Source organism: Emydura macquarii, unplaced genomic scaffold (genome assembly GCF_026122565.2).
Source record: "Emydura macquarii macquarii isolate MOO-44397 ecotype Brisbane River unplaced genomic scaffold, CSIRO-AGI_Emac_v2 contig_383, whole genome shotgun sequence".
Classification (NCBI taxonomy): Eukaryota; Metazoa; Chordata; order Testudines; family Chelidae; genus Emydura; species Emydura macquarii.
This window is the reverse complement of record NW_027130520.1, coordinates 14,974,387-14,996,471: the sequence shown is the minus strand read 5'-3', so window position 1 is coordinate 14,996,471 and position 22,085 is coordinate 14,974,387. Positions and strand designations below refer to the sequence as shown.

Sequence of the window (22,085 nt, the reverse complement as noted above, 5' to 3'; positions counted from 1 at the left end):
TGAAGTCAAGTAAAAGGCAATCCAAGAGCATGATTCCAAGCTTCAACAACTCCTAAACAAGTTCCGAGAGCAGAATATTAGACTGAATGCAGACAAAATGAAACTGAGAAAAACTGAAGTCCCATACATTAGACATTTTGATCTCTGATGGACTTCAGCCAGACCCTGAGAAACACAGCTATTAAGGAAAAATCCAGATCAAAAGACGGTAAGAGAATCCAGCAAGTATAGGGATGGCCACCTATCTTTACAGATTGTATGCACCTCTAACAGAAGCATTCAGAAGCCTGTGATCCTTTGAAATAGTTAACATACCAGGATGCAGTGTGGGAATTGTCAGAGACCTAAGAACAGGCCTGAACGATTAAAGAAAACAATAAGTCAGACAGCAATGCAAAAGAACTGCAGAGCAACTAGTACTATGTTGTGATGTCTCCCAAGATGTCCTAGAAGCAGCCCTGATGCAAAGACAGCAGCCCATAGAATTTGCTAGAACAGCCTTTGCAGACACAGAAAGGGGATGTGCTCAGATAGAGAAAGATGACTGTGGAACAGGTGAAGGAGTCTATCAACAGAAAATATACACAAAAATTGGAAGCTGGTTAGAAGATCAGTGTGCTTGAAGGACTATGAGGTGCAGCAGGCCACAATGAGATGGCAGTATCAGCTATGTCCCTAGACCGTGCTATGTATTAGTAACCTCTGGCACCAGCAAGTCAGCAAACACTTGCACTAAAGACATAACAACAACGATTGTTAAAACAAAAGATGTAGCAATCAGTATGAACCTCAGGGGGAAGAACACAGTTTGCAGGACTTTGGAGGAGGCACCAGGAAGTCAGTTTTCATGAACATGGCTGGAATGTTAGATATAGTTGAAGCATCTCTGTAAATAATTTTCTTACTGAAAAGCCAGTTCAGCTTTAGAAACATGGAGTCTTCTCCTGATATCATCCAACACATGATACATAAAACACCTGCTACTGGCTGGCAGGAATGAAAGAGCTAGTGAAGGAAGAAGAGCAGGTGGTGGCTAAAAGTCCCACTCTGCAGGCAGATTATGAAAGGGAAATGGGGGTGGAGTACAAGTGGTAGAGAGGCAAAGTGAGAGAGAGAGAGAAGGGGAAGAGTTAGGTTGAGCCACATTTTTCCTGGCCCCCTAACACATCTTTATCCTGCAAGAAATGTCATTGAAGGACCTCCTCAAAATTTGACAGCAGTGTTTATTTAGGACTAACTAAAAATCAAGGACTCATTGTGCTATTCTTCTCTATGGACCAGATTCTACATTTGGATTTTATCTCCCATGATGCACTACAGCCATGCAATTGCTATGATGCATCACCTCCTCTCATCAAGAGGGGACACCGTGGTGCATGAGGAGAATGATAGCATAAGGCACCCAAACGACAACGCCCATGAGGCACTGCAGCAGTTTTTCAGAATAAATATTTTGGTTTTCAGGGACAAGAAAAGGGGAAAATATATTTCTTTTAGAAGTTAAACAGACAAAAATCATAGAAACATTACAGTAATGTAAAAGCTCTCTGGCCCGCAAAACTTACATTTTGGTCCAAATTTTATCTAATATTTTCCCATATATTGATCACTTTGAAGCTGTAACGCTGTTAATATACTATGTTTTTCAAAATAGGAAAAAAATCACTAAGTATAGTGAATATAAATATACGTATTTTGTGTCTGTTTGACAAACAGCTTTACATGCTTCTTTTTCATTGTTCAGCAGTTCCTAAATACTAACCCACTTCAACAAAAATGTCACCCACCCAATACCATTTAAAAAAAACCAAACAACCTGAAGAAGGATTCCAGGGAGGATGGAGCTAGGCTGATCTCAATGATAGTAGATGACAGAACAAGGAGCAATGGTGTCAAGTTGCAGTGAGGGAGGTCTAATTTAGCTATTCAGAAAAATGTTTTCACTAGGAGGGTGGTGAAGCACTGGAATGGGTTACCTAGGGAGGTGGTGGAATCTCCATCCTTACAGGTTTTTAAGGCACGGCTTGACAAAGCTGTGTCTGGGGTGATTTAATTGGTGCTCTGCTTTGAACAAGGGGTTGGACTGGATGGTCTCCTGAGGTCCCTTCTATCCCTAATCTTCTATGATTCTGTGAAATGCTAAGTTACAGCACTGCTGTTTGTTTTGTTCAGTTTACTTTGACTCATTCTGGGAACACCTTTTATGTTCTTCAGTGATAGCTGAGGGTGCTCATCAGTTTGCAGGGCTGGAACTATGTTAGACTGTAAACTCGAAGGGAAAGGACTGTGCATTATAGAATGGCTAGTGTAAGAGAATTTTATGCTATTATCTTACCCACAGCTTTAATAGAACAAGAATTCTTGTAGTTCGAACAGGAACTCTGACGGTAGGAGAAATAGTAGATCAACCATTTTTATTCAATAGACATCTTTAGGGACAATATAAGAAAAAATAGCTTGTAAAGTATAAAACATTTCCATTATATACTAGGCCCTTTGGAAGAAGTTACTTAGTTGGTATCACATTAATATAAGTGCTCTACTGACTTCCCAAAGTACAGCAAAGTACACTGGCATTTCTGTCACCTCAAAGATATTCTGCCAAGTTGCCGCAGGGCAGACACCTCTCATTTTATCCAGTCATTCAAACAACTCTGGTCTGATTTCTTTAAAGATTGGAACAATCTCGTTTGGCAACTTTTCTCTTGGCAGTTTCTTCTCAGAACAGCTACTGTCTAGTACAACGTCTTGTTGACCAAACATGCTTATTTTAGATTCTGCTTATCTTAGAAAAGCCCCAGACTAGGCCATTTTCTACTATAATGGATTCCCTTAAAGTGAGGCGCCATCAGTCCCATCCCCCCACCACACACACACTGTTATGGTGAAATTAGCTATTTCTTAGTTAAAAGGCTTCATCTTCCTTCAGCTGTATATAAATTATGGTGAGTAGTTTAAGTAACAATAAATCCAGGTCAGATAAAGATAAAACAAAACTTTTTTTTAAAAAAAAGCATTTTAATTAGAAATAACTATATTGCCATTTAAACAGCAAGTAATTCAATTCCTTGTGTTAGCAAACATTCCTTTTTCCCTATAGATGGCAACATCACTTTGTTCCTTGAAGACGCTCATAAACTTCCCTTAACAAGGTGTGTGGGGAGGTGTGACCTGCAAAGAAGGAAAAACCATCTTTTTGAAGCCATTTTTATATACCAAAAAGGCTTGAAAGGGCTGAAGGATGTTTCCTTGCTTATTTTTACCTCATAAATATTAGGAGAATGAAGATTGATTTCCCTTGGAAGATTTGTTAGAGGTCTCAGGAATGTGGATTGTGAGATTTCTCACAGGTTAATTGAAGGAGGAGGACTGTAGAATATTAAATGACTGATGTCTTTTCTCTCAAGCTGATCACTTGTTTAGATTCAAGGAGTCCTAAGAAAAGGTAACCTTCCCCGAAAAAAGAAGAAGATTAACAGGCTGAATAAAAATCCTTTCTTTTCCCAGTTCATCAAGTATCACTACCTTAGTAATATAATCACCCTAACGGATCTCCAGTTGGCAGTCTTCCAAGATAACTGGATTTCCAGAGGGGAAACGTCCTTATTTTAAAAAAAATAAAAAGCAATTCAACAAAACCCCGTCATGTCATCTTATTCATCATAGAGAAGAAAAATAGCACATCCTATTTTTTTATCTTTTAGAGATCACTTTAAACTTGGTGTAAAAAGCAGCCTTGCTTTCCTCTGGGATGGCCTTTCTTCTCACTGCTAGAATGAAGAGTACCCGAAACTTCAATTCTTAGTAATTTTAGCCTTAGTATGAGCAACCTTCCAGTCCCCAACAAGAATTAACTGTGTAGACACTTTAAGTAAAAAATGCAGCATTTTAAGTGAGGTGGAAAGATGTTTGTAGGAGGACGTCTCAGAATCTCCTTTCAATACTGCTTTAACACAGCAACAAAAAAAATCTTTGGTTCTCACCCTGGCCAGTATCCTGTCACCTCTTTCCAGCTCCTTTCAAGTATGTCTATGTGTGTATGTGTTGGAACCAGGGAGAGCATTTTATTCCAGCCATAATAAGTAATATGGCTACTGGCTGCTTTCCCAGCAAACATGTTCTCACATATTCTCAGAAAAGTTGTAAGACAAGCTCTGAGACGAACTGCAGAATTTTACAGCGTCCCATGGGACCTGACACAATGTGCTTACTGTTTTGGATATTCTTTTCTGATGTACAAATCCCCATGGCTGTGTTTGGACGTTTTAAAAGCTTGGTTTCTGACTCTAAATGCCTATTTGAGCATAACTTGGCTTTAAAGGTTGAAATAGAGCCAAGGAGATTCACTGATAGCTACCAACATTTCCTATACTGAAATAGATGTTCTAAATCAGAAATAACTTTTTTTTTTCAGTGCAGACTCCTCTGGAATCTTACTTTTAAGTATCCTAGGCTTGGTCTACACTTACCTCGGCGATTCGGCAACAGTTGACGGGAGTTACACAAAGTACGCAAAGAACTTGCGTAACTCCTGTCGATTTCTGTGCTTCTCTTCTGCACACTGTTCCCATCGACACACTGTTCCCATCGACACAGCGCTACAGCCACTTGAGGAGGTGGTTTTAGTATGTCGACTACTAGATCGACTGAACGGATCTTCACTAACCGCTCAGTCGATCCAGATAAGTCGATCTGATGGTGGCGACTTTGCCGCCGTCAGTGTAGACATAGCCCTAGTTAGTTTTTCTTTACTATCCTCAAACATTATGTGCTTAAACTACCCATCCTTCAACGAAATGTGTGCAAAGTCCACCTGTACACATCACATTGCAGGAACTGTGGTTTAAGATAGGTGATAGGAATAAGCTAGTTATGACTTTCCCCTTGTTAAGGAGATTAGACACAGGTCCTGCTCACTACGGAATTTTTAGCACACAGCATCAAGTCCACATGCATGCTTAGTGCACATTAGGTTAGAGTGCTGAAGATTTACTCCCCAACTTGCCGTGCACTAACTCTCCATATTGACCAGCTTTAAGACACCACTGCGTGGTAATTTTGGTATGTATTAATTTTTTAAAATGTTAATTATGTTCAGCAATTTCTCTCAATCTACTTATATTGTCCCCATTACCATAGTATCTGTGCACTTCACAATATTTTAAGTATATATCCTCACACTACCCTATGAGGTAGGGAAATACTATTATTTAGAGTATATATTTATATACACCCTGTGAGGTAGGGAAATACAGAGGTTGGACTGAGGTACAAAGAGATGAAAAGTTGGATCTTAAAAGCTGTTTAGGTGCCTAAAATGCAGAGAAGTGCCTAATGGGATTTTCAAACGTGCTTAAGTACCTAACTCCCATTGATTTTACCAAGGTGATTTTGAAGATCTTTTAAAAATCTGGCTCTAAATGTCTTGCCCAAAGTCACACAGAAAGTTTGTGCAGAAAGGGAAATTGAACCTGGGTCTGTTGAGTCCTAGGCTTGCACCACAAGCACTAAACCATCCTTCCTCTGAATTCAGCTTTGGCATCCATAAAGCTAATCTCCACTTTCACTAAATTCGTATTTATAAATGTACATTCCTTTCCTTTGATAAGATAGCTTTGAATATATAAACAAATAATTTTCTTAAAGATTTTTCATAAACAACTCTCCTGCATCTTCCCAGAGTGGACTTTCAGATCATAGAATCATAGGGCTGGAAGAGGTCATCTAGTCCAGTTCCCTGCACTCATGGCAGGACTAAGTAATATCTAGACCATCCCTGACAGGTGTTTGTCTAACCTACTCTTAAAAATATCCAATGATGGAGATTCCACAACTTCCTTTGGCAATTTATTCCAGTGATTAACCACCCTGACAGTTAGGAAGTTTTTCCTAAAGTCCAACCTAAACCTCCCTTGCTGCAATTTAAGCCCATTGCTTCTTGTCCTGTCCTCAGATGCCAAGAAGAACAATTTTTCTCCCTCCTTCTTGTAACAACCTTTTATATACTTGAAAGCTGTTATCATGTCCCCTCTCAGTCTTCTCTTCTCCAGGCAAAATAAACCCAGTTCTTTCAGTCTTGCCTCATAGGTCATGTTTTCTAGACCTTTAATCATTGTAGTTGCTCTTCTCTGGACTTTCTCCAATTTGTCCACATCTTTCCTGAAATGTGGTGCCCAGAATTGGACACAATACTCCAGCTGAGGCCTAATCAGCGTGGAGTACAGGAGAAAAATTACTACTCGTGTCTTACTTACAACACTCCTGCTAATACATCCCAGAATCATATTCGCTTTTTTTGCAACAGCATTACACTGTTGACTCATATTTAGCTTGTGGTCCACTATGACCCCCAGATCCCTTTCCGCGGTACTCCTTCCTAGGCAGTCCCCATTTTGTATGTGTGCAACTGATTTTTCCTTCCTAACTGGAGTACTTTGCATTTGTCCTTACTGAATTTCATCCTATTTACCTCAGACCAATTCTCCAGATCATTCTGAATTATAAGCCTATCCTCCAAAGCACTTGCAACCCCTCCCATCTTGGTATTGTCCACAAACTTAATAAGTGTACTCTCTATGCCATTATATGCCATTATGCTTTGATGAAAACATTGAACAGAACTGGATCCAGAACTGATTCCTGTGGAACCCCACTCATTATGCTCTTCCAGCATCACTGTGAACCATTGATAACTATGGTTATGGAATGGTTTTCCAACCAGTTTTGCACCCATCTTATAGTAGCTCCATCTAGGTTTTGTTTCCCTAGTTTGTTTAAGAAAAGGTCATGCGGGACAGTACCAAAAGCCTTACTAAAGTCAAGACGTACCACATCTACCCCCTTCCCCCTTTCCACAAGGCTTGTTGCCCTGTCAAAGAAAACTATCAGGTTGGTTCAACATGCTTTGTTCTTGACAAATCCATGCTGACTGTCACTTATTACCTTATAATCTTCTAGATGTTTGCAAATTGATTGCTTAATTATTTGCTCCATTATCTTTCCTGGAACAGAAGTTAAGATGACAGTTCTGTAATTCTCTGGGTTGTCCTTATTTGTAGATGGGCACTATATTTGTCCTTTTCCAGTCTTCTGAGTCTTTCCTGTCTTCCAAGACTTTTCAAAGATAATCACTAATGGTTCAGATATCTCCTTAGTTAGCTCCTTGAGTATTCTAGGATGTATTTCATTAGGTCCTGGTGACCTGAAGACATCTAACTTGTCTAAGTAATTTTTAACTTGTTCTTTCCCTATTTTAGCTTCTGATCCTGCCTCATTTTCATTGGCATTCACTATGTTAGATGTTCAATTGCCACCAACCTTCTTGGTGAAAACCGAAACAAAGATGTCAGTAAGCACCTCTACCATTTCCGCATTCTCTGTTATTGTTTTTCCCCCCTCATGAAACCCATGAAACCCCATGATACCCATTGCCAAATAAGTCTGAATTCTGGGAGAACCCCAGACCAGTTTGCAGCTATGGAATGTACCTAATTTTTTTGTTGATAGTGCAAGAACTACTACAAGTTTCCTTATTCCGTGTCAGCAATTTACCTGCAGCTAATCTGGTTCCCATTTTGACCAGTCTGTTTAGCCTCTAGCTGTACATGTGTTGTGGGAGATGGAGACTCACTTAAATAACTAATAAAATGAAATCACTGATGTTCCCTCTTCATTGTGACACCAACTCTCTCTTCAGCCAAAATTCAATCACTTAGGCCTTCTCTAGATTAAGAAAAAAGATGTGTTCTTGCACATTGTAATGAAAATTAGATAAAATCCAACTGAAGACAAGGTAGTTTATAGTTTTCACACACTTTAGCAAATGGAGGTAAACTCTTGGCTCCCCTTGATCTCTAAATTGATCAGTTTAGCACAAGTTTTGTCTTCACTAGAGTTTTAGAAGTTCAATATCACCCCTTTAATTCCTAGGGCCACAGGGTAAACTTTTCAAAACACCTACATAAAATTAGGCACCTGAATCCCTATTGAAAAGTGCCTACATCACGGAAGTGATTTTGAAAATGTTACTCTTAATAAACTTTTTGCCTTAGCTTCCCCATCTAATAGATGGAGATAAGTATACTTCACAAGTTTGTTCATTAGTTGGCTACATGAGTAGCCATTACCATGACTAGTATTACCAGAATACTCATAAAATCCCCTAATAGAACCAGACTCCTACATTATTTGAAGAATTTTCCCTTGGAGGGGGAGGATAATGTTTTCAACTATTTCTGGGCTACAGCACAAACAGCCCACTCCTCCTCCAAAAAAAAAGGGGGCCATGACCAAAGAATCCCTATGATCCTCTTTTGATATAAATGAGACATCCGACACTGTGGATGTTCCATGCAATCATCTCACTTGCTCTTCCCAAACTCCTTAGGTAGGTGTTGTGCAGCAGTAAGGGGAGGAGTAATTTTACATTTAACAGAAGAGGGTAATGAAAATTGTATTTTCAGATCTTCAAAAAACGCTAAGGCCAATTTTGAACCCGCCATTTGCATTTGCATTTTGTTAATATCAGCAGAATGTGTCTAAATTATGGTCATGGTAGGGTATGCAGGACCACAGCTGATCAAAAATAAGAATTGAGAATATAGTAAGAAAACCCATCTGAGGATGAACTTCACATAGCTGAAAAAAGCATTGTTATTTGTTCAGAATCTTCACACACCATACTCTCCATCAGGACACCCATTTTTTTTCCAGTTAGACACCTTGGGCCAGATATTGGTTACCTGTTGCCTCTTCAGACAGGCATAACTACAAAACCAGCCTCCTGAGTATTCTGCCAGCATGTGAGAATACTTGGTTGGCTTATAGCTGGTTATCCTGACTCCTCACATCCCAGCATTAGGAGATTTGGACAGGTAAAAGGAACCATAGACAGTTGTGTGTGACTTAGAGCAGCACTGAGATCTTCCATTTTGCATCAGGATTGGAGAATGGAAAGGTAACCTAGTGCCTCCTTTGCTGACCCACTTCTCTCAGTGGTCCTGGGCTGATCCCATTGAAGCTAGTGGGAGTTGCAAGTCCTCAGCACCTCTGAAAACAAGACACTCAAAATGTTTCCAATTCTGTCTGGAGTGCACATAATTAGTGGACATTTCTGAAAATCTGGTTGATACAGTTAAAATAAATACAGCAAATAAAAATTTCATCAAACAAAATACAATTTTTCTCAAAGATTCTTTAAATCATTTAACAATGCAAACACTTGTATCAATAGCAGAACCATTATTTATTTAAAGAGTAAAAATACCCTGCAGTGAATTCATTTCTGTATATATAACACTGCATTTCTGGTAAAGAATGAATTAAAAGAAATTCTTATTTTCTCAGATATATGAGGTTCCAAAATTTGTAGTTAGTTGTTTGAGATTCAAAGGTGTATTCATCTCAGACCTGTACCAAGATCAAGCACAATTCTACTTGGAAGGTACTTACCGTAACATTCCAAAATGCCGTTCTCCAATTCTTTCAAATGTAGAACTTCTCCGACTCTGCCTGCAATCTCCACAGACTGCTACCTGCTGAATAGAAAACACTTGAAAAATAAAGCAAGATGGCTAATAGCATGCCCTATGCAGGGCTGCGAGACAGGTTCACTCAAAACTCCTAAACCACCACACATCAGGGTGGGTTCATGGTTTTATTGTCATATATAACATCAGCCCAATGTCCATGAAAGTCTGAATCTGAGTTAATGCATTTCTCATTGTCTTCCTCCAACTTCCTTTACAAGTACTCTTCCCCACTGTTCTCTGAGGGCTCCTTCATTTGGGGGCTTCCAGACAAGAGCCACAACTCCACCCCCCACCTTTCCAAATGACCTTCACTGTGGGTTAAAAGCACTAGAGCAATTCCCTACTAAAAAGAGGGAATACTTTGTCTCCTGCCTGGCTGTACTGAGCCTAAATAAAAATATTTATGTCTTGAGCATTATTGAGTTATATGTATCAATTAATAATCCATGAACTGAAAAAAAAATGGGGCCACATCTCCCTGATGTGCACTTGTGCAAAATGTATATTAAATGCTATCAAATCAGAAGCTTAGCCGTTTATATCTTATCTATTTACCTAGGCACTAGATACATCTATTTTGCAGCGGTGTAAATAACTCCACAAAAGACTTGGCAGAGGGCAATCAGGACCATTGTATTCCCTCTTTTTACTAACTGGAAAAAACAGAGATGGGCCCAAAACAAAACCCTGTAATCTGAGCTCCTTTGAATTTCTGGAAGATTTGGATTTAGATAAAAATTTCACAACCCAGGCAAATGACTAAGTAAAAATAAAATTAAGCTTGACCTCCACCCTTTATCCAATCTTATATTAGGATGAATATGGGATGATAAAGAGGCCTTTCGCTGGCAAGGGCCTGTACACAGCTCTTTCTCTAGAACCTGTCAATAAACACTCTAAGCATGTATCAGAGAGCACTGCTAGAGAGCAGCACTAGATCATCTTCCTCCAAAAGCTAAAGGCATTCTCATGTGCAATATTCCCATCCCAGGGAGTAAGAGACTGCATTTGGGACCCAAATTCAGGGGTCACATGTGCTTTTAAGAGCTTAAGTAGCATCCATATGGAACTGGTCCCTCAGTGGAATGAATTCAAAGTAGGGGCAATGGAGTGTGCAAACAGTGTTAAATGGATAGCAGAGTGTAACCCACTCATGCACTTTTTAAAGGGTAACAATCTTTTTGAAAAAAAACAAAACAGAGTAATGAATATTTTTAAAATATCTTTTTCACTTAGTGTCTCTTTCAGGTGTTATCTCTCAAAGCTTTATTTTATTTTTTAGTGACTTCACATCTTGAAATGTAAAAAGTAAAATATGTAAATTATTGTTAAAAAAAAAAAAAAAAGGAAAGTAAAATAATTCCCTGCTCTATGCTCTGATAGCTCATAATATTACAAGAGCTAGTTTACTAAGTTGTACTTCAGAGAGACATCCAGAAATTGAGCCACTGGGATGGCATATACAAACCCCACACTGACCAGGAAGGGTTAATGAGCTGCTGTTGGCTCAGTCAGCTTCACTGTAAAAGTGGTCAGGCTTGGGGGATGTTAGTTAAAAAAGAGAGGCAGCTCACATAAGAATGGATTAGGAAGGAGAGCAGATTGGCAGTGCCCATGTGATGTGAGAGGCCATAATGGAACTGACTGAAGACTGTGGTCTGCTAGCCCCTTCCATGTGGGAGAGTAGGCCTAACACAGTGTTAGGCAGTGTTGGTTCTCCCACCTACTCAGCCTACTGGTTTGACCACCTATATCTCTTCCTCTTTATCCCAACCTATTGTATCAGCACTCTGATCAAGTTTTGCCTTCAGCACTCAGCACTTTCATCTCACAGTGTGGATGTTGCATGGCTTGATAAAACGGAGGAACGATGTTCGGAAGCTGTTGTTGAGTGTCGTTTAACAGTAGGAAGCCCTCCACTAGGATGACTTCTTTGGCAAAGTGGAAGAAATTTTAACTGCTATCTCAGGGAACTCAGTCAATGCTAGCCTGCATTCAGGACATTTTGGAGTACTTATTACACCTCCAATCTTCTTGTCTCTCAGTTCATTAAGGAGCTTAGTGTGAGAGCTCTGGGCCCATATCGGTGCACAATATTCCGCTGCAGAGTAGACTAGCTGATGCCACTGTGCGCAGTGTCCTGGGACCAGAACCCCAGGATGTTCCCGCCAGCTGTCCTATGAGGCTCACCCTAGTCTTAATCTTGTCTTGAGGTGTCATTGGAAGGTCAGGCTGCGGTCCAAGGTCACTCCTAGATATTTTGGGGTGGCTTCATTTTAACTAGCTCACTGCAGAATGTTATTTTTTAGCTCAGTTTTGGCGGCGTTTTTGTCTAAGTGGAAGGCAGAGACGAGTGTTTTTTTAGGGATTTGGCCAAAGTTTACACTTTTGGAAATAGTCTGCCATTATTGAGAGGTCATTGGTGAGAGTATGGCTGATGGTCTGAAGATTTGTGCGTTGTACTGCTGGAGCAATTTCGTCTGCGTATATAAATTTCCTAGGTGTTGTGTTTGGCATGTCTACTGTGTAGACGTTAAAGAGTGTAGGGGCTAGAACAGAGCCCTGTGGGAGGCTGGAGTTCAGTATTCTGTGCCTGCTGATTTGACCATCCAGATAGACCCGGAATCAGCGATTGCCTGTCATTACAGCCAGTAAGCAAATAGTTCACTGGTATGGGATTACTCAACAGAGCATCAGTACAAGGCCCTTTCTCCAAACCATGTCATACGCAGAAGAGAGGTCAACAAATGCAGCTCCTGTCTTTAGCCGCTGCTAAAAACCTGTCTCGATGTGTCCACACAAGGCGGCTACCTCGTCACAGCAGCTCCTGTTTGGACAAAACCTGCCTGCTCTTGAGCTAGAGCTTGCATGATAGTACTAGCCATTCTGGAGAGCAGTATTCTTTCCATCAGTTTGAATAATGTGGAGACTAAGAATCCACAAATAAATGGGGCAGTGCAGATAATCTCGGGTACATTAATGTCAGCTCCAACAAACTGGCTCCCTGTTCTGTCCCATATTCACCCTCCAAAACTATGGAGGGACTCCCAAACTTCAATTTCCTCTCCAGCGTAAACCAAAACACCAGAATCCCCCTGCATGATGACCTGAAGAATCCTCCTAGAATAAGATTAAAACCTAGGAACCCCCTTTGGACTCACAGCGGTACTTTAATGGATTTCAATGGTGATAATCAATGGCGTGCAGCCTGGGCTATCTCATCAGTCCCAAATAAGCACCTTATTACTGACCCTACTGAAGAACTGCCAGGCTTTAACCTGTGACGGAAAGAATGGTGCATACTTAAGTGCATAAGAACATCGCATGGAATATATGCCCAGAAACCCTTCCAATGGAAAATTAGAAGTAGCCCGAACTGTGATTGTGAACCAGTGCCTCAAACCATGGAACATATATTCTCCTGCCCTAAGCATTTGTTTAATGGTAGACACACTGACATTCACTGATCTACCCCTGATGCAATGAACTGGATTTCAAACCTGGACATTGACCTATAAACTGATCATTGCAAACCAAACCAATGCGATATGAAGAAGTTCATTAAGGGTTCACTTATCAGCAATCTTGGCATTTCATCGGCCCATCCAAAGGAAGTCAGTTTTCTTGAACTCTTGGATAATGTGATTTCTAAGGAAAGTCATTCATCTGTACCTGCCTATGAAAGAGTTTGTTCCCTTGTGGTGCCTTAATATTGTCCTGACTGCCTTTCCTGAAAGCACCTGGCAAAGTGTTCTCTGTCCCTCTTGTACCAGAAGACAACCTTTCTTGTGGCTATAACAACTGCCAGGAGAGTAGGTGAGCTGCAGGCCTTAATGGCTGAACCCTGCAGTTTTTCAAGGACAAAGTGTCCCTCTGGTCGCATCCAATTTTTTGTGTGGAAAGCAGTTTGACATGTTTACCAGAACCAAATGATTAATTTGGCAGAGTTCTTTCCTAAACCACACTCCAATGTGGATGAACATCAACTTCACAGGTTGGATATGAGATTATGGTTGGTGTTTTACCTGGACAGAACTAAGCTCCTTTGGGCATCACCTCCCCTGTTTGTTTCCTGTGCAGATTGAATGAGGGGTCAGGTGACCTCTGTGTAATCAGTTTCCAGATGGGTAAGTCCAGCATTACATCAGCATATGAAGTAGCTTAGTCCATGCCCTTGCAGAGATTGCAAGTTCATTTGATGAGAGCCCAAGTGACAATGATACCGTTCCTCAGTGATGTTTCAGTATTGGATATATGCAGGACTGCTTGCTTGATCTTCTATACATACTTTTACCAGGCTCTGTGTGATTACCAATGTGTCCAGGTCAGATGCACACTTTGGGAAGGCAGTCCTTTAGTCATTGTTTAAGTAGATTCCAAGCCTCTTCTTGTACTTCTTACAAGTACTATTTGTAAGTCACCTGAATGAAATAGACACCTGCAACCACTTGAAGAAGAACAGGCAGTTACTTATCTGTATTATAACTGTTGTTCATTGAGATTGTATTCCACAACCCACCCTCCATCCCTTTTGCATCTGAGTCTCTATTCTTGATGTTTGGTGCAAAGGAACTGGGGGTGTTTGAGGTGACGCTGTTCCTAAATAGCCAGGGGAGGGGCTAGAGCCAGAGGACGCTGGTGCCACCCTTATGGGTATTGTTAGGCAAAGTTCTCTGGCTTTGATACACTGGCTGCGTGCATGCCTGAATGGAATACATGTCTGTGCTCACAGCTCGAAGAACAACAGTTACAATATAGGTAACTAACTGTCTTTTTCTTATTTTACTAATTCTTAATCAAAACTAGTTTTGACATAATGATGGAGGGTGAGAGAGCCCAACTCCAAGAAATAATCCAGGAATACTAAAACTATTCCAGGAATTCTTAAAACAATGATAGAATTCAAATTGGAGCCCATATTTTTGGAGACCTTATCACTTCTTCGATGACCCTAATTCCACAGTGTACTTCAGAGACTTTGTTCTCTTATTCCATTTGGGGAGTCTTAATTTCCTCAGATATTTCTTAAACAGGGTTGCCTAGGCTTTGAATAAGTGACAACTGAATTGACAACTTGCTAGGAGATCAAGGGTCAGTTCTAATTTGCATACATTTAAATATTTTTAAATCAACAAGAAATGCATCCAATCATATTTACTTGCACCTTCCTTTATGGATAAATAGAAAATCACTGTGTTCTCTAGAAATTCAGACTTGGCAATGATCATGTTTTGCTTTTCTTTGCAGGTAAAGTTACAGATAAATGCAGGTCATGACTGCATTTTAGGACCTTTCAGGCTATACTTTTAAGCCTTTAATCTTTTTTAAATGCTGTGAATCCTGTGTAAATTTTGACATATAGAATGTTTCATTAGTCTCTGAATTCCCAGTGTAGGTAATGGTTCATCAGATTAATTTAATGTTTTATGGCTGTACTGCATGATTCATCTAGTGAATAATCTCCTTTTCTTTTTCCTTTATAATGGTGAATGTTTTAACAAGCTTTTATTTTGTTCCCCAGTTCTGATCACTGTGTAGTGGCTTATTTATTTTTAGATGTAATCTACTTGAATCTTTTAAGCCTTTTAAAGTTGATCTTCCATGTGTACTATTTTTGGGCATATTCATTTTGTTTTCCAGCACTGTATTTCATCATCCACCCCCAATTAACTGCCTTTATCGCCTCTCACACTGCGTGTGATATAATGCAAAACTGGGGTTTTTTTGTACTTCTCCACCCCATTTATACTTAAAAGACCAATATGTGTAAGCAGAAGAGCATTTAATTTCCAATGTCCCTGACTTCTGAAAAAGTATGAACCTGAATGATATGACCTCTGAATGATATGACTTCTGAGATGACCCAAAATCAGTATATGAATGTAGTATCTTCAAAATCATATGAGGTACCTATTCTGAATTATGATCCACATTGTTAGTCATACTTTTGATTTTCCAAGATGGAGTCTCTTGAATTTAGTAACTCATTTCTTTTGAACATGGTCTTTGCCCTTCAAATAAGGGAGTGTGTATGTGTGTAAGGGAAAAAAAATCCTTTGGTAAACTTCTTTTAAAAAATTGTATCTTAGAAATGAAAAGAAATAAGAATAGATGAAGCCTTAATACTGTTGACCAAAAACAGATCCTGAAACTTCTCTCCAAAACGAGGAGGATGGTTGCTGTATGTGGGAGCAACAGGTGGCAGAAAAGAGGGTTGGAAAAAAACAACCTAGGAGCAGAGAGAAAACTGCTAATATTTTTGCTGGCAAATTTGCTGGTGAACACTGGAGCCCAGGACACATGAACTGTCCAATTTGATTATCATTCACCACTGCATAAGGTATCTATGAACACTTTGGAGCAGGAGGTGTCATGTCATACTTCCAAATTTTGCTGTGGATTTTCTTTTTTTAGCTTCACAACCTTCCATCTTTCTTTCTAATGGACTCAATTAGTTGGGCATCTTGAGTTCAAGTTGACTTTTTTTTGCATGTGTTACTGCTTTGAAATTCTTCACATTACTGCTGAAATTATAGCAGCTCATGGTAACAACCCTGACTTTTTCTTCTTTCTGTATTTTCAGTGTAAAATGTGTGTGGGTTTTATCTAACTTTATTGTGTCCTTTTTGTAGGTTAGTTGCAGGAACATGAGAATCCAGTGCTTTAGTTCAAGTGAAAACTCATTAGTCTAAGGATATTTATTTTTTGATTTCTCCATCTTCAGATCACCTGTTCAGGCACTCCATTTCTCTCTATGGGTAGAGGATTGAGACCCTGTCAATGCCAATATGCTATGTTAAATAACTATTCCCATCTACCTCTAATCTTGAGGAAACATTGTTCCTATATTGCCTGGCTGCAGTCTCCCCTTCTCTCATCTTTGTGCCTAGCTATTAGTCTAGATTTGTATAAACTCACTATTTGAGTGCTTTGTCTTTTCACTTCCATGGCTCTGCTAAGATCTTCTTCCTGATCCATCAGTGTGACCACGTCACCCCCTTTCTGAGTCACTAGCTCCTTCTTTTCTATCGCCTAACATGCAAGCTTCTTGTCCTTAACACCAAGGCAGTTACCAGCAGACATCCTTCCTTCGTATTCACTCTTGCATCTCTCTGAATTGCCTACTGCCCCCTCTGCTCACCAACCAACTTTGATCACCTGTTTATCCTCCTCTACCAAAAGCATCTTCATGCTTTCTGCCATGCTACTCCTTATGCATGAAGGCCCTTCCTGAACTAGTCTATTAACCTATTATCCTGCTTTCCTTCAAATCCCTTATCAGAACCGTCTCTGAGCTGCCCATCTAGGTTTATCTCATCATCCATATTATTATTATTTTATGTTTAATTATGGCCCAGAAGCTACCTGAAACTGTGCCTCCAGAGTACCTCAACATGAACAGGTGAAGTGTTGCAGGGATTCTCTGGCACTGGCATCCCCTTTAGTCATTTTCGTGCCACAATAGTCTGTCATTGCACATGGGCTAACCATCCAGCCAGGTCACTGCTCGGTCTATTCCCCTTTCAGGGGTAAAGAAAAGTCTAAAACAGAAAGTCTAATGGCTTTTGAGCCTGGTCCTCAATCTCCATCTGGGGTCTGTGCTACTTGGCCTTTTCTCCTTTTGATGCCTGTACCATTAATCTGGGGAAGGGAAAGGGGAAGAGAAACTGAGCCACCCTCTTCTCTGGATTACAGCCCAGGAATATGTTCAGGTGGCTAAGGACTGCTGCTTTAATCCCTCTGCCATTTTCTCTGGATTGCTTCTACTTTTGCTCAGCTTCTTAACATCTTTCCACATCTCTGGAATCTATGGTTGCTCACCACTTCTTCTTTGCTGGCTATGGTGGTGGTCCTTCAAAACTATTCCCAGCCTTTTTCACAGCAGCTGGGCTGTGGTGAGTAACTATCTTTTGCTTAAGAGTAGTCAGTCTTTCTTTCCTCTGAGCAGCAGTTGCCCCCCTCAGCCATCTTCCTGGAGCTGAGTTGGTTCTTGCCTTATGGCAGTCTATCTTCTTCATCCCTCTCTTTCACTAGGGCTGGGAGTTATTCAGTTTCAAGCAATATCTCCTTCCTTCAAGCAGGAGTTTCCCCTCAGCCCTCTCCCTGGAGCTGGGATTATCCCTCAGGCCTCTTTGCCTTAGGTTAATCAGTCTTCTCCTTCTCGGAGCAGAAGTTCTACCTCCAGCCCTCTTCCTGGAGCTGAGATTTTGCCAGTTCTCTTCAACTGAACACCCTTTCTAATTACCCTCTGGAGGGTTCGACAGGTCAGCTTTTTCTCCCACTGGTATCTGCCTGCTGTGAGGAAAGAGTCAACTTTTTTGCTGGTTTCCTTCTCCCAAATGCTTCCCAGCTGGTTTGGTAAAAGGGGAGCATTGCCCCATCCTCTCTGCAAGACTTTGGTCCCTTAAATGTTCAGTGTCAAGATTCTTTCACCAGGAGCCATTGCTTACCAGGACCCTAATATCTATTGGACCTGTCTGAAACTTTAGAGGGCTATACTTAGTAGTGGGGTGGGTTGACCACTAGGCACTACTGCCCTTTGATGGCAGACTACCACATCACACCAGCCAAACCAGGTCAGGGCCCAGTTGTGTTAGATCCTAAAACAATTAGAAAAGTATCCTAATTTTCTACAAGCTTCACTCCTCTTTCTTCAGTATAATTCTTCTTTAATGATTAGCTCCATCAAGTTTGTACTTTAAATTTCAATAGTTGATTGAAAATGAAAGCGTGAGCTGTGCATTCTCCGTTTGCAGTCACTCCACCCAAATCTGTTGTCTGTCAATTGAACTGAAACAGGCATTCAAGGAATAAAGGATATCACAACAATCAAACAGTTGCATAAATAAGGAATGAAGAATACAGTTCTTATTTTTTTAAGTGCCAGATCCTGCAAGGCACTGAATGCTCTGAACTTCTGTTGCAGTCAATGGGAGTTCAGAGCATTCAGCCCCTTGCAGAATCAGACTTAGATTTATAAAAGCTGAGTCAAACGAGCAGATTGAGTGAGCTCTTCTCCTCTGCTCCAGCTTCCTTGCACTGGGTAAAAGGCTCAGAGCAATGTAAAGAAGACCTAAAAGCTCAATATCTGACAAGGGAGGATTCCTCCAGTGCAGGGACTGTGGAAGACAGCTGTAAAGACCTTGCCTCCCAAGGACCCCGTGACAAGCTCTGGCATGCCAGGGGCAGGGCTGGTGGGACATGCTGGGTGCATGCAGCTGCGGAGATTTCAGGCCACAGTGTGGCTCATCAGGCAGCCTAGGGGAGCTGTCATAAATTAGATGGGGCAGTCTAAATTATACTGGGGGCCATTCCACCCCACCCCACCCACCCAGGATCCTGTATGCCAGATTTAGGTGAGTCATAATCCCAATATTTTGCATACAAGAATATTTTTCAAGGAAAATTTGTTACAAAAACATCTAAGAATGAAGGGGTGATGATTTAAATGTTGTCTGATTTGTAAAATTAGCAAATGTAACTTGCTGGGTTTTTTTTCCAGTATGAAAATTGTAAGGTATCCTATACCATACAATGCTTCACTAATAACAGATACTAACATGAAGAAACTTAAGGATATCAGTGAGCAACTATACAAACATGAGAAAATACTTTGCATTTGTTGCAAAGGCAACAAATATTTTGTGAAACATATGAAAATGGGTTGCTGCTCTACCTTGGTACTGTGGGGTGTAAGGAGGGGGGAGTAAAGAGTTAGCAAAATGTGATGATACAATAGTAATGAATGTATTGAGGTACAATAAAACCTGTGTGAAATAAGATTTATGGTATGTTGGCTAGAATAGTGCAGAGGTGGAAAGTACATAGTGGACTATATGTTTAATAAAATTTCATTGACCAAGAGAGTGCAATTATTTAAGGCTCTGATTAAAGAAGATATTTAAGCATGTATGCATTTCTAAGCAGACAATTATTCTTTTAAATCAATGGGTCTACTCACTTGCTTAAATACCTTGCTGTACTCGGGTTACAATTAAATGTGCCATTGTTGTTGTCATTGTTGCTGTTAAATAGTTATGGTATTCTAGCACTCAAAAGCCCCAATTAGGTTCAGGGTTCCATTGTTGTAGGCACCATGCAGTACATAGAAAGCACTAGTATCTTTCCTGCATAATTTATAATCTAAGAACATGGGTGATTTTTGTTAATCAAGGTTAAGGACATTAATATGAAATATATGATCTTGAGGAATATAAAATTAAGCAAATACTGGACAGCTACCATGGTATATTGTTCTTTATCTAAAAAGATCACTGCACATACTACCAAAGAGAAATGACAACAAAAGTTGGAGTACCATTTGGAAATACACATTTAGTCCATTATGTTGTTTACTTTCTCATCAGTGTGTTGCAAGATCCTTTGGGCATGACCTACTTTTTTGTTCTGTGTTTGTACAGTGAGTAGTACAAAGGGTTCTGATCCATAACAGAGGCTTCTAGATACTTTGATAATACATTTAATGATTTATAATTTGTAATAATGGTGGTATTACCAATACGCAGACTAGAAAATACCACATAAACATGGTATATTTTATTTTCTGTCATATGTGTTTATCTGATAATTTAAATAAAGAGAGAACCTGTCAATATTATGAGACATTTAAAAAAATATATGAACTACTGCCTTCCTGCTTTTCCACTTTTACAGAGTTCTGCTCTGCCCTGGTACCAGATCTTCTGGGAATGTTGTATTCTCCTTGTATTTCTCACATAAAAATTTAAAAACTCATTTTAATCCCAATCATGAAAGCACTTGTATAAGGCTACTCAAACATGTATGTGAATATTCACATTGGATTAGTGGGACTCCTCACATATCTAAACATATTTTGTGATGTGTGTTAAGTTTCATCACAAACTTTTTACCTCTGAAAACATAGATTTATGAGGGGTCACATGGAGGACAGGGGAAGGAGATTGTACTCTTCCAAACTCCTTCCACAAATAAGCTGCACTCATGTGAGTTGCTAACATGTGATGTCACTCATAGCAGATTGTTTCAGATATTCCAAATATGATAGAGCATGATACTTGGCTCTTCCTCGGGGGATTTTCTGTTTGCCCATGGCTTCTGCTAGGCTCTTTGGTATTGTCTGCTCAATTGGGGGCGGGAATAAGTATTATGGAAACACCACCCACCTGTGGAACCAAAATGAAATGTCACTTACAATAAATAATAAATTGTGCTGATCTGTGATTCTCTCACATCTTTCTTATATAAGGAATGGAGTTGTTCACAACGTTGACATTAAAAAGTGTCCTAATTGGATAATGAGTTAGCATCTCACTGAGGTGAATGGGGCAGCTTGCTTTGCTGAGTTATTGTAGCAGGCTCACATGGCTGTCTTTTACATGGGTTACATTTGGTCACATCTTTTACTTCACAAACAGCTAGAGACTTTAAAAAAAAAAAAAAGTTAAATCTGTGATTATAGAGGACAAGATAGTGGTTTCAGAACATTATCTTAGGTCCATGCTGGCTGTTTTTGACTCCTGTTTTCTTTATTTAGTGGAAATAATAAGGGCGGTCTTTATCTTTAAGAGCAAAGACACCATCACAATTTGTTTACAGGTTGTGGCTTTCTTGGTTTCCTAAAAAAAAAAAAATTCTTTTTGAGTTAGCTTCTCATTGTTTGCTTTCTGTTTCCTTCTGTGCTAAGTCTGAAGCACCAAAGGTTACCTCCATATAGAAAAACAGAAAAGCAGTATCCTTTTGAAGCCAATATTAATATCATTTCATGAATAATAGCAGTCAACAGATGCTTCCAAAGTTGCTTTTTTAATTTTCTACTGTTCTCTTCCATTATATTAAGAAATGTCTGCCAGACTAAACAATAAGTGATTTTTGTGTCCACTTTGGAACACTTGTTGCCTAATTGCGGTATTGTTCCCTGCATCTGTGACACCTGATACAATTTTGGTTAGGAAAGAAGAGTAATTATCATCTGTGAAACACACCTAATTATATTCTTTGTCCTGCCTCTGATTTTAGCTTAGGAGCAACAGTACAATTCTCCTGTGATGAAGACTATGTGCTCCAGGGGTCAAAAAGTATCACCTGTCAGAGGATAGCTGAGGTATTTGCTGCGTGGAGTGATCATAGACCTGTGTGTAAAGGTAAAGAAAACTCTTATGCTATAATATAGCTTGCTAGTTTTCGCAATTACTTTCCTGCATGTTTTACATTTGAAATGATGTCACAGTGAAATAATGTCGTATTAATTTTTGTTTTGGGTTTTTTGTTTTTTTTTAACAAATATATCAGTGTCTTCTCTCCTCTTTTCCTTATTTTTTAATAAGCGATCCCTTTTTGTTTAAAAGTGAATATTTTATTACATTTATTTACCAATTTCTTGGATAAAACCTGGCAAATAGAATTGGTTACATCTGTTACCATAATTTCTCCAAATTGGAGACTTCCTACCATAAATGACAATTTCTTCCAGTAGGCTAACTTTAGTAAATAAGTTAAACAGATTACTGTTCAATTACCTTTGTGCTTATTGTGTATGCAATCAGTAGTTTATAA

At 39.7% G+C, this 22,085-nt stretch overlaps 1 protein-coding gene across 3 annotated transcripts in view; it reads left to right on the top strand.

The window, feature by feature from the left end:
- The window catches only part of CSMD3 (CUB and Sushi multiple domains 3), a 1,042,296-nt gene that overhangs the window by 410,721 nt on the left and 609,490 nt on the right, over positions 1 to 22,085 (top strand). For all 3 annotated transcript variants that reach the window (XM_067537409.1, XM_067537408.1, XM_067537407.1), the window contains one exon: positions 21,549 to 21,673. In XM_067537409.1, coding sequence (XP_067393510.1) covers positions 21,549 to 21,673 — 125 coding nt within the window. The remainder of the gene's footprint in view (positions 1 to 21,548; positions 21,674 to 22,085) is intronic.